The sequence below is a fragment of the Oryctolagus cuniculus genome, chromosome 6 (assembly GCF_964237555.1).
Source record: "Oryctolagus cuniculus chromosome 6, mOryCun1.1, whole genome shotgun sequence".
In the NCBI taxonomy this organism is placed as follows: domain Eukaryota; kingdom Metazoa; phylum Chordata; class Mammalia; order Lagomorpha; family Leporidae; genus Oryctolagus; species Oryctolagus cuniculus.
The window spans coordinates 76039684-76052604 of record NC_091437.1 but is presented as its reverse complement, the minus strand read 5'-3'; the positions used below and the strand labels follow the sequence as shown (position 1 = coordinate 76052604).

At 36.9% G+C, this 12921-nt stretch overlaps 1 protein-coding gene across 1 annotated transcript in view; it reads left to right on the top strand.

Annotated features, from left to right (window-relative positions):
* Positions 1–12921, top strand: part of PXDNL (peroxidasin like) — a 519551-nt gene that overhangs the window by 236091 nt on the left and 270539 nt on the right. Inside the window, exon 3 of the mRNA XM_002710472.5 lies at positions 1766–1837. Within this exon, the coding sequence (XP_002710518.3) occupies positions 1766–1837 (72 nt within the window). The remainder of the gene's footprint in view (positions 1–1765; positions 1838–12921) is intronic.

The window sequence follows — 12921 nt, the reverse complement described above, 5'->3', positions numbered from 1 at the left end:
ATTTTGAAAGAGAATTGAGCGTTGAAGCTTGAAAGCATCTTTTGTATGAAATGAATCAACTTCTTTCTCCTTAGCACCAACCTTGGGAGAATTAAGGCAACAGACCCTCAAGTTGTTTCCTGTGGACTATGGCTGAGATGAGATTGGGGCTATTCACCCATAACTCCTACCACATGTACACATGCATCATATTGTGTAACATACATGAGGAGTCTTCAAAAATTCATGGAAATGCTATTATGAAAAAGCTATGCATAGATTTAAAAAGTTTGCACCTAAATGATTTTATCTTTTAATTGCATTTCCATAACCACTTATCCTTGTATATGTATACACAAATAAACTTTATCTTACATGCATTTTTCATGTATTTAATTAAATAAGGGTCACATAGTCACTCTTTAAGTGAAAATATTTGTATGATGGCAGTTTTGAGATCTAAAGGAAGTGTAGTAACCAATGATAGAGTTACAGAGATAGAGCAACCAAATGACAGATTGTCTCAGGTCAACATTTGCTTCTGGTATTAACTATACATTAAACAGCCAGGTTGCTTTCAGCCAGTTTAAAAATTCCTTGAACACATGGTGGACAATAAAGTGTATTGGCTCATTGATTGAAGCTAAGAAGAATCCATGAAAATCAGCTTTGTCTCTGCATGGCACCAGCTCTAATGTGTGCTGCAAATGGCAGGGGTGCTTTGGTGGCATTGCTAGAGTGTCACACAGTTGCTTCAGTTGGTCTTTGGGTAGTTTACCAGTGAAGCCCGTGGTGAGGGGTTTGGGGACAGGCAAGGCTGGGAATCTTCTGACTGTGTGGGAAATTATATGTAACAACTAAAACTACCACCTGCTCCCTTGGCCCAAACACTTCTGTTTTCTAACTCAGTCATACAGAAGAAAAAATAGTACAAAACAAATGTTTGGTAACACCCTAAGAGTGAATCTCGTAACATTTGAGTCTGGATGTGGGTTTCTAGAGCCTTTGGAATTTGAGATATCAGAGGATATTCAGGAGCATGTGTGCCAATCCAATTAGCAGACTCTCCCCATGCGTTTAGACTTTCCATAATAATGTAAATTTGAAAGAAATTTCACATTTTTCTGAAGAAAAAACTATAGTTTTCATTTGCCAGGGTATTCTTTCCAAAGCCTTTAAAGTTGCTGAAAGGTGATTATGTATAACTTGTTTTACTGTTCAAATCCAATTTATTTCTGCCACCTGTTATTTCTCCCTGGATTTTAGAAGTCATTTTTGGACCATTTGATGGTACTGTAATAAGAGTCTCACATTCTATGGTATAATTAATTTTTGCTTTGACAGTTCAACAAATACACAATGAGAGTCTATTGTGTGCCAATAGCTGTGATATTTATTGTCCCAAGGAAAACACTTATGTCTGAGTGTTCAAAACTCTCCATCTGTTTGGTTAGGAAGCTATTCCTTTGTTATCATGACTATGTTGATAATTTTCCTTTTAGATGACATGCTTTAGAAAAGCAAGAGTCTTAACCTTGATATTTAAATGCTCTTTAAGGATATTGTAGGAGTGTTTGAAGAAATATAAATTAATTCTGAAAAGTCTTTTGTAACAAGCTAATGTTTTAATATAGCCTTTTTGAATGGAAAGTTATAAACTTATAAATGTGGGGAAGTATGTCACTAAATATTTTTCTACTATGTAAAAAGCTATATTTAGCAATGCTCTCAGAATGTTTGCAGAACCTGTTTTTCATTCTGCCATTTGCTCTTTTGCTTTTTTCAGTCTGCTGAACAACAATCAAATCAGAAAGATTTCCAGAAATGCATTTGAAGGACTGGAAAATTTGCTGTATCTGTAAGTTGTAAGAAAAATCAACAATGGCTTATGGTGTTGATGGATCATTGTTTCTATTTTGTTCGCTTTAACTAAAGCAGTTCTTCATTTTCTTGTGAAACACTGTCAATCATTAGCAAAACTCATATATATGAACATTTCCAAGTGTAGCAAATTGTTTTATTCAGTAGATCATGTATCTGAAAACATTTGAATGCTTAAAATACATTTCTGTTCCTGACCCTGACACAAAAACTGTAATTTGGAGATCAAGAAAAACAAAAATTTCACACAATATTTCACATTCAAGTCTAATTACTCAATAATTGCAACAAATCCCATACATTGAAAAAATTTTGTGTAAATGACTGTCAACAAAGACCTTGCAAAGCCTGTGAACACATTAGAATTAGGAACTTTAATGAACCTGGGTAAGAAACAAATTTTGGAAATGTTAGCTCACAAATACAACCATTGACAATAGTCATGCTCTTTTGGTGTATTGGTGGTGAATGCCATATAGGCATTTTCAAGTATTGCCTGTTCCAACTCAGAAATCCATGCCTGTGGATAACTGAATGTCTGGATGGATAGGTTTAGGTAAGAGACTGCAGAAAGAAACTGCAAGAACGTGTGTTTCAGAAAGGGTTGAATGCTACAACTTTCTTTCAATAGAACATTAAAGAGATAACTAATATTTTTATTTAAATGTTTCCATTTGTGGATTCACTAAGCACTGTGTTCAAAAAATTACTTCTTTTTTAAAAAATATATTATCCAACGTTTTCCCTCTGGTGTAACCTACACAACATTTTCCTGAACTACTAGAATCCTGTTATAGTCTGGCACAAGAGCCTTACAGTTTCCTGTTCAACTGAGATGCCCCAGTCTAACACACAAAGCCTCCCAAATCTTCATCACTCAGCCCTAAAGGTTTGCTTTCTTAAAATCAGTCCATTCTAGTTGCTGCCTTAATAATTCATGATCCATCTAGTAGACCTCACAGGTACACATCATCCTTGATTTCCATGTTTTACACAATAGAAAAGATCTTTCAGTCTTCTAGATTGACAGTGTAAAAAGTATACTTCTTGAGTGAAGAAGTAGACCTTTTCCCTGTATTTCATCTCAATCCAGCTCTGTGGTTCTCTACTCAGTGGCATGTCAACAATACTACCTCTTCTAAAGAGCTAAAGCCAATTAATACACAAGTCAGAAACCTTTATGACTTTGTACATAATGGCTTAGAAGAATCTTATTTACTATTGCTCATATTTGATGAAAATGTCTATTGAAATGACAGTGAATATCAGGAAACTTACATCATCAAGGCTTGGATTAATGACAAGTACCTGGATACTATATTCTCTGAGTGAGATCAAGAAAAGCATTTCATAAAACTTCTAATCAATGCTCCAACCAATTAAAACACTATTTGCTAAGTAAAAGATAAGAATCTCTTGGTTTCTGTAAGATGTGTGACTTAGGAGAAGGAAAGTGGAATTGCTAAGCATTGAACTAAGCAATAGGTAGTGAGCACATTCCTGTGGCCTCTGCAGGAATCTACACATGCTTTCTGTGACATTGTCAAGTTAGTGTTGCCTCTCACTCCAGGGCGATTCCAAAGAAAAACAGGGACGTGAGCTAGAAGATCTGTCTATACATACTGTATTCATCTTCCGTTTTTCCTTTTCCTTCTATACTTGACCTTTTATTCATTTGTTTCTTCAAACACTGTGAGGGCTACATCTCATCAGCCTATGCACCTGCTGTTTACCATTTTTCTGGACTATTTTTTCCCCCAACATTTTATCTTAATTTTAATGTCATCACCTCTAGACTTCACTTTAAGTCAACTAACACACTCTTCCCCCTCTTCTATCATGATGTCTTCCTTATTTCATTTATTATAAAACCACAGAGGTTCTTTTTTTCTTTGTCAATTTGCTTATTTTTTACTTTCTCATCTTCCCGCTGAATTCTATGAAGGGAAGTGGCTAAAATTTCCTTATTTGTCATATACTCCAACATGCAGAACCAGCATTTAGAACATGGTAGCTTTCTCACTAAATATTTGTTGATAACATGTATGAATATAAGGTGGGCAATAAATGCTTGATATTTGATTAATATTCTTAATAACATTGAGTTAATTATTCTCTTAAACTATTTTTAATAATAATCATTGCACATGTTTATGGGCCACAGTGTGGCATTTTAATACATGTATGCAACGTATAATGATTAAAACAGAGTAATCAAAATTTCCTTTTCTTTGACATTGCTTTAAAATGGAAGCTTGGAGCTTATTTTTCTTACTTGTTTCTACCATAAGTTTATAGTAGGTTATTGTCAACTACAGTCCCCAATAGGTCGTACAATAGAAACTTATTTCTGGGGCCGGCACCGTGGCGCACTTGGTTAATCATCCGCCTCTGGCACCAGCATCCCATATGGACACTGGGTTCTAGTCCTGGTTGCTCCTCTTCCAGTCCAGCTCTCTGCTGTGGCCCAGGAGGGCAGAGGAGGATGATGGCTCAAGTGTTTTGGCCCTGCACCGGCATGGGAGACCAGGAGGAAGCACCTGGCTCCTGGCTTTAGATCGCCATAGCTCTGGCCATAGTGGCCATTTGAGGGGTGAACCAATGGAAAGAAGACCTTTCTCTCTGTCTCTCTCACTGTCTAACTCTATATGTCAAATAATAAAAAAAAGAAACTTATTTCTTCAATCTGACTGTGATACAGTACTCATTATTCAAACTCCCTTTCATCCCTCCATTCCCCATCTTCTAATAATCACCATTATGTCTTCATATTGAGATTATTTATTTTATTTTTTAGCTTCCACATATGAGGACAAACATAGAATATTTTTCTTTCTGTATCTGGCTTATTTCACTTAATAGTGCCCTGAATTTCCACCCACATTGCTGCCAATGACAGGATTCATTCATTTTTATAATCAAATGATATCATATTTTTTATATATATCATGTTTAATTCATTTATTGATTTGATGATGGACACCTTGATTGAGTCCATATCTTGGCTATTATGAACCATGGAGCAATAAACATAGTATCTCTGTAATACAATGACTTTATGTGGAAATTATGACTGGGCAAATCAAAAAAGAGTTTCACTTTCTTCACATCTTCACCGACATTTGCTATTTTCTGTATTTTTGTTAATAGCCATTCTAACAGGGGTGAGGTATTATATCATTCTGATTTTGATTTGTATTACCCTGCTAATTAGTGAAATATATTGGGCATTTTTTTCATATAATTGTTGTCCATTTGTATTTCTTCTTTCGAGAACTGTCTATTTAGTTTTTGCTTATATTTAAGCTAGATTTTTTTGCTTTCTTGTTGCTGAGTTTTTTGTTTATGATAGGCTGGATATTAATTATTTTTTAGTTGAGTAGCTTACAAATATTCTCTCCCATTGTGTCAGATGTCTTTTCTCTCTGTTAATTGCTTCCTTTGCTGTACAGAAGCTTCTGAATTTGATATAATCCCATTTGTCTAGTTTTGCTTTTGTTGCCTGTGCTTTTTGGGTCTTTTTTCTTTTCTTTTCTTTTTTTTTTTTTTGACAGGCAGAGTGGACAGTGAGAGAGAGAGACAGAGAGAAAGGTCTTCCTTTTTTCCATTGGTTCACCCCCCAGTGACCGCTGCAGCCGGCGTGCTGCGGCCAGCTCACCAAGCTGATCCGAAGCCCGGAGCCAGGTGCTTCTCCTGGTCTCCCATGGGGTGCAGGGCCCAAGCACTTGGGCCATCCTCCACTGCACTCCTGGGCCACAGCAGAGAGCTGGCCTGGAAGAGGGGCAACCGGGACAGAATCTGGCACCCCAACAGGGACTAGAACCCAGTGTGCGGGTGCCACAGGCATAGGATTAGCCTATTGAGCCGCGGTGCCGGCTTTGGGGTCTTTTCTAAGATGTCATCACCTCAACCAATGTCTTGAAATGTTTCCTGTATGTTTTCTTCTAGTGATTTCATAGTTTCAGGTCTTAAATTTAAGTCTTTATTTCATCTATTTTGTAAAAAAATATTTTAGTTTATTCATTTGAAAGGCAGAATTGCAGAGAGAAAAAGAGACAGACAGACAGACACACACATAGAGACTTTCCATCCTATGGTTCATTCCCCAAGTGACCACAATGGCTGGGGCTGGGCCAGGCTGACACCATGGGCCAGGAGTTTCATCCAGGTCTCCCATGTTGGTGGCAGTAGCCCAATAAACTGAGCTATCTCTTGCTAATTTTCCCTGGGGAGCATTAGCAGAGAGCTGAACTTTGATCTGTTTTGCGTTGATTTTTGTGTATGGTGATAGGTAGGAACCATTTTTGTATATATGCATATCCAGTTTTGCTAGCATCACTTATTATAAAAACTATTCTTTCTCTAATGTGTCTTCTTGACACTGTTGTCAAAAATTAGTTGGATGTACATACTTTTTTTGTCAAAAATCAATTTTACTGATTTCTGACTCCTCTATTCTGTTCCATTGACCTATGTGTTTGTGTTTATAACAGTATCATGCAGTTTTATTGCTTCATAGTATGGTTTGAAATCAGGTATTTTGTTGCCTTCAGTTTGATTTTGGGGGGGGGTTTCAAATGATCACTTTGACTATTCTGGGTCTTTTCTGGTTCTCTATGAATGTATGATTGTTTTTTCTAATTATGTAAAGAACACCATTGGTATTTTGATAGTGATTGATTTGAATCTGTAAATTACTTGAGGTAATTTGGGTAATTTTAACAATGCTAATTTTTCCAATTCATGAACAAGAAATATTTTTCCATTTTTTGTGCGTTGATGATTTCTTTCATCAATATTTTATAATTTTCATTGTAGAGATCTTTCACTTTTTTGGTGAAATTTATTCCTAAATATTTAAATTTTTGTAGCTATTGTGAATGGGATTTATTTTTTCATTCTCATTTCAGCAAGATAATTATTGGGATATAAAATACTACTTTGCGTGTGTGTGTGTGTGTGCATGTGTGTGTTTTGATTTTTATATCAGACTTACTGAATTAGTTTATCATTGAACAGCATTTTTATAGCGTGCAGAAGTTTTTCCATGTACAAAACCATGTTGTCTTCAAGCATAGATATTTTGGCCTTCTCTTTTGGAATTTTGATGCCTTTTATTTCTTTCTCTACACTAATTGCTCTGCTAAGATTCCCAGTACTAAATGGAATAAGAATGGTGAAAGTGAACCTTGTTTGTATTTTTTCCAGATCTGGGGTTAAATGCTTTCAGCATTTCTCTATTCAATATGATTTTGACTATGGATTTGTCATATACAGTTTTTTTTTTCTTTTGAGGTGTGTTCTTTGTATACCTCATTTGTTGAGAGTTTTTGTTAAAAAGCATTGCTGAGTCTTATCAAATAAATGCTTTTTCTGCATGTACTGAGATGATTATATGGCTTTTGGTCTTCATTCTCTTGCTGCAATTTACACCTTATTGATTTGTAAATATTGAACCATCCTTGTATCTCTGGTATAAATTACATTTGCTCGTGATGTATGATCTTTTTGATGTGGTGTCGAATTCAGCTCATTAATATTTTGCCAAGAATTTTTGCGTATATGTGCATCAAGTATATTGGTCTGTAGTTTTCTTTTTGTGTTGTGTCCTTGGTTTTGGAATCAAAGTAATGTTGGCCTCATAAAAAAAGCATGGCAGAGTTACACCTTTATCAAAATTGTAGAAATTTGAGAAGTATTAGAATTAGTTCCTCTTTAAATATTTTGTAGAATTCAGCTGTAAAGCCATGAGGTTTGTCACTTTTATTTTCTGGGAGAGTTTTGATTACTGCTTCAACTTTGTTACTTTTATAGGTTTGTTTAGACTTTCTATATCTTTTTAATTTAATCTTGGTAGGTAATTTGTATCCAGGAATTTATAAATTTCCTAGAAGTTTTTCCAGTTTTTGAAAATGTAATTGCTCACAATCATGTCTTACAATCCTTCAAAATTTTGTGATATTATTATTATTATTTTTTTTTTGACAGGCAGAGTGGACAGTGAGAGAGAGAGACAGAGAGAAAGGTCTTCCTTTGCCGTTGGTTCACCCTCCAATGGCCGCCCCAGCCGGCGCGCTGCGGCCAGCACACCACACTGATCCGAAGCCAAGAGCCAGGTGCTTCTCCTGGTCTCCCATGGAGTGCAGGGCCCAAGCACCTGGGCCATCCTCCACTGCACTCCCGGGCCACAGCAGAGAGCTGGCCTGGAAGAGGGGCTACCGGGACAGAATCCGGCGCCCCGACCGGGACTAGAACCCGGTGTGTGGGCGCCGCAAGGCGGAGGATTAGCCTAGTGAGCCGCGGTGCCAGCTTTGTGATATTATTTGTAATTTTTTATCTCTAATTTTATTTGAGTTTTCTTTTTTCTTGGTCAGTTAGGTTAAAGATTTATCAATTTTGCCCACATTTTTAAAAATCAGCTTTTCATTTTGTTGATGATTTGCATTTTTAATTTTAATTTCTTTTATTTTTGTTCTGATCCTTAGTATTTCTTTCCTCTTGCTAATTTTGATTTTGGTTTATTCTTGTTTTTCTAACTTCTTGAGACTATTATATATTTATTATTTGTTTTGTATTTTTACGTTTTTTAACCATATGCACTTATTGCTATAAACTTCCCTTTTAATAATGCTTTTGTTGTACACACAGTTTTGGTATATTGTGTTTTCATTTTCGTTTGTTTCTGGAAGTTTTTTCAAATTTCTTCAATGATCCATCGGTCGTTCAGGAACATGTTGTTCAAATTCCATGTAATTGCAATTTTCCTATTGTTATTCTTGTTATTGATTTCTAGTTTTATTCCTTTGAGGTCTGAGATGATTCATGGTGTAATTTCAACGTTGTACAAGTTTACTGAGACTTGATTTGTAGCCTAATGCATAGTCTAGCCAGGAAAATGTTCCATGTGCTGAGAAAAGAATGTGTATTGTGTAGGTGTTTGTTGAAATGTTTTGTAAATGTCTGTTATGTCCATTTTCTCTACTTTTGGTTCAATTCTGATGTATCTCTGTTGATTTTCTTTTTTTTTCTATTTTAAATTTTTTTTAATATTAGAGGTAGCATATTTTAATTGCATTATATATTTTTTTTAAACTTTTATTTAATGAATATAAATTTCCAAAGTACGACTTATGGATTACAATGGCTTCCCCCCATACCGTCCTTCCCACCCACAACCCTCCCCTTTCCCACTCCCTCTCCCCTTCCATTCACATCCAGATTCATTTTCGATTATCTTAATATACAGAAGATCAGCTTAGTATACATCAAGTATGGATTTCAACAGTTTGCTCCCACACAGAAACATAAAGTGAAAAATAATAGATGATTTTTTTTAAATGATGATGAAATCAGAGCAGACCTATTGTCATGTTTAATCCCAGTGAGAGTCAAGTTGGGAATTGACAATTTCTTTTTCTTTTTTTTTTTTTTACAGAGGATCAGTTTAGTATGCATTAAGTAAGGATTTCAACAGTTTGCACCCCCATAGAAACACAAAGTGAAATATATTGTTTGAGTACTCGTTATAGCATTAAATCTCAATGTACAGCACATTAAGGATAGAGATCCTACATGAGGAGTAAGTGCACAGTGACTCCTGTTGTTGACTTTACCAATTGACACTCCTGTTTATGGCATCAGTAATCTCCCTATGCTCCAGTCATGAGTTTCCAAGGCTATGGAAGCCCCTTGAGTTCTCCGATTCTTATCTTGTTTAGACAAGGTCATAGTCAAAGTGGAGGTTCTCTCCTCCCTTCAGAGAAAGGTACCTCCTTCTTTGATGACCTGTTCTTTCCACTGGGATCTCACTCGCAGAGATCTTTTGCCAGAGTGTCTTGGCTTTCCATGCCTGAAATACTCTCATGAGCTTTTCAGCCAGCTCCGAATGCCTTTAGGGCTGATTCTGAGGCCAGAGTGCTATTTAGGACATCTGCCATTCTATGAGTCTGCTGAGTATCTCACTTCCCATGTTGGATCACTCTCCCCTTTATTTACTCCATCGGTTAGCGTTAGCAGGTACTAGACTTGTCTATGTGCTCCCTTTGACTCCCAGTCCCTCCACGATGACCAACTGTGAACTGAAACTGATCACCTGGAACAGTGAGATGGCATTGAATTGGAATCCCCTGGTATGCTTCCAACTCCACCACTTGGGGCAAGTCAGCCTGAGCATGTCCCAAATTATACATCTCTTCCCTCTCCCATTCCCACTCCCATGTTCAACAGGGATCACATTTCAGTTAATTTTCAACACTTAAGAATAACTGTGCATCAATTACAGAACTAAACCAGTCATATTAAGTAGAACAGATAAAAAAAACTACTAAGAGGGATAATGTATTAAGTTGTTCATTAACAGTCTGTTGATTTTCTGTCAGGATGACCTGTTCGTTGGTGACGGTGGGCTGTGAATGCCTTCCCTGAAGTTGTATTGTAGCTCATCTCTCCCTTTAAGTCTCATGATATTTGCTTTATGTTTTGGGCGGCCTTGTGCTGGGTGCATAGATATTTATGTTAGCCATAGCTTTTCTTTTTCTTGGTGTTTCTGTTCTGTTAGCAGATTTTGTACTGTCATGTGTTTTAATATTTGCTTTTTTAAAACTTTTAATGTAGAACTTATTTCAATAATTCTTGTAGGGATGGTCTGGTGGTAATGAATTCTTTCCATTTTTGCTTGTTAGGAAATACTTTATCTAAAGGATAGCTTTGTGGGATATAGTATTCTTGGATGGAGGTTTTTTCTTTCAAAACCTTGAATATATCATTCTATTCTCTTGTGGCCTTAGGATTTCTGCTGAGAGTTTTGTTGTTAGACTACTGGATTTGCCTTTATATTAAACCTGATATTTTTCTGTCAATGTCTTTAGAATTCTCTTCTTGTCCTTAACTTTTTTTTTAAGATTTATTTATTTATTTGAAAGACAGCATTGTAGAGAGGCAGAAGCAAAGGGGGAAAGAGAGAGCGAGAGAGAGAGAGAGACTTTCATCAGCTGGTTCACTCCCCAGATGGCCGCAGTGGCTGGAGCTGTGCCGATCTGAAGGCAGGAGGCAGGACTTCCTCCAGGTCTCCCATGCGGTTGCAGGGGCCCAAGGACCTAGGCCATCCTCTACTACTTTCCCAGACCATAGCAGTGAGCTGAATTGGAAGTGGAGTAGCCAGGACTCAAACTGGTGCCTATATGGGATGCCAGCATCACAGGCGGTGGCTTTACCCACTACACCACAGCACCAGCACCTGTCCTTAACTTTTGACAATTTGACTATAATATACTTTGGAGAAGGTCTAATTTATTTGTGTCTGATTTGGGTTTTTTGAGCTTCCTGTGTCTGAATGTTCATATTTCTTTCAAGATATGGGAAGTTTTCAATTACTATTTCAGTAAATAGGTTATCACCAACTTTTTCATCTCTTTTACTTCAGGTATGAATATAATAGGAATATTTTTTCATTTAATGGTATCTCTTGTCTAACGTAATTTGTTCATTCTTTTTAATTCTCTTCCTTCTACTTTTGTCTGATTGGTTATTTCTAAAAGGTTTTCTTCATGATCAGAAATTTGTTCTTCCACTTGGTCTCTTTTTTTAATTGAAACTCTTATATTTTTTATTTCATTGATGTAAATTTTCAGCTCAAAAATTTCTGATATATTCTTTTTAATGACACATCTCCATTGAATTTCTCATTCACATCATTGATTGGCTTCCTAATTTCTTTGAATTGTGTATTTATATTGTCTTGCATTTCATTAAGTTTCATTAGGATCGATATTTTGAATTCTTTTTCAGACTTTTCATAGATTGACTTCAAATTAGGATCTATTTCTGGAGAACTATTTTGCTCTTTTGGATGTGTTATGCTTCTTTTTTCATTTTTTCTGTGTCTTTACATTGATGTCTGTGCATCTGGAATTAACATTCTTCTTCATGGAGTCGTTCTTATTGGAAACATTTTTTAGATGTACTGTGGGGTGTCATTTTGGTAGTTGCTTTGTCTTTGATTCTAGATAGGCCTCAAGCGCAAACCCTGAGTGATTACTTCATCTATAATCAATGTCAGCAGTGTCTAAGGGAATCACAGTTGTCTACTCTGCAGCAGTTCATGGAATAACTGTATGACTTTGAAGTGTATGTGGGAATTTAAATGTTCATATCCTGAGGCTACACAGTTAGGTGTCAATTACACTGGGGTTTGTGATGAAAATACTTACATCTGCTGCTGTAAGAACACAGATAGGGCTTTCCCCTTGTTCCACAGGCAAGCCAGAGTAATATTTGTACTTGTGTAACCAAGAGTATGATCCTGGAACTATGTGATTTGAATGAGGATGTCCCTGGGTCCTCTTGGGTGGTTGTTAGTCATTCTCAGGCTTAAAGCACCAAAAACCCTGTATCAATCCTGGGAAATTTGAAGGGGACATTTTCCAGTTTCTGTGAGTTGAATACAATTTTTTAAAAAAATATTTTTTATTTATTTGAAAGTCAGAGTTACACAGAAAGAGAAGGAAAGACAGAGAGAGAGAGAGAGAGAAAATCTTCCATCCACTGGTTCACTTCCCAATTGGCTTTAATGTCCGGAGCTGCACCCATCTGAAGCCAGGAGCCAGGAGCTTCTTCCAGGTTTCCCACATAGGTGCAGGGGCCCAAGGACTTGGGGCATCTCTTTTTTTTGAAAGTTTTTATTTAATAAATATAAATTTCATAGGTACACCTTTTGGATTATAGCGGTTCTCCCCTCCCCCCACCCCCCGCCGTACCCACCCTCTCACCCTCAAACCATCCCACCTCCTACGCCCTCTCCAATTTGGGACATCTTTTACTGCTTTACCAGGTCACAGCAGAGAGCTGGATGGGAAGTGGAGCAGCCAGGTCTTGAACCAGTGCCCATATGGGATGCTGGCACTGCAGGAGGCGGCTTTACCAGCTGCACCACAGCACAGGCTCTGAGTTGAATACAATTTGTTATGGGGATAGTAGACTGATAGGTTTGGGCCTGGAGCAGTGGAATTCAGATAAGTCCTTGCTAGATCTCTCAGTGTGGATAAAGGTGACTTAGATGAAATT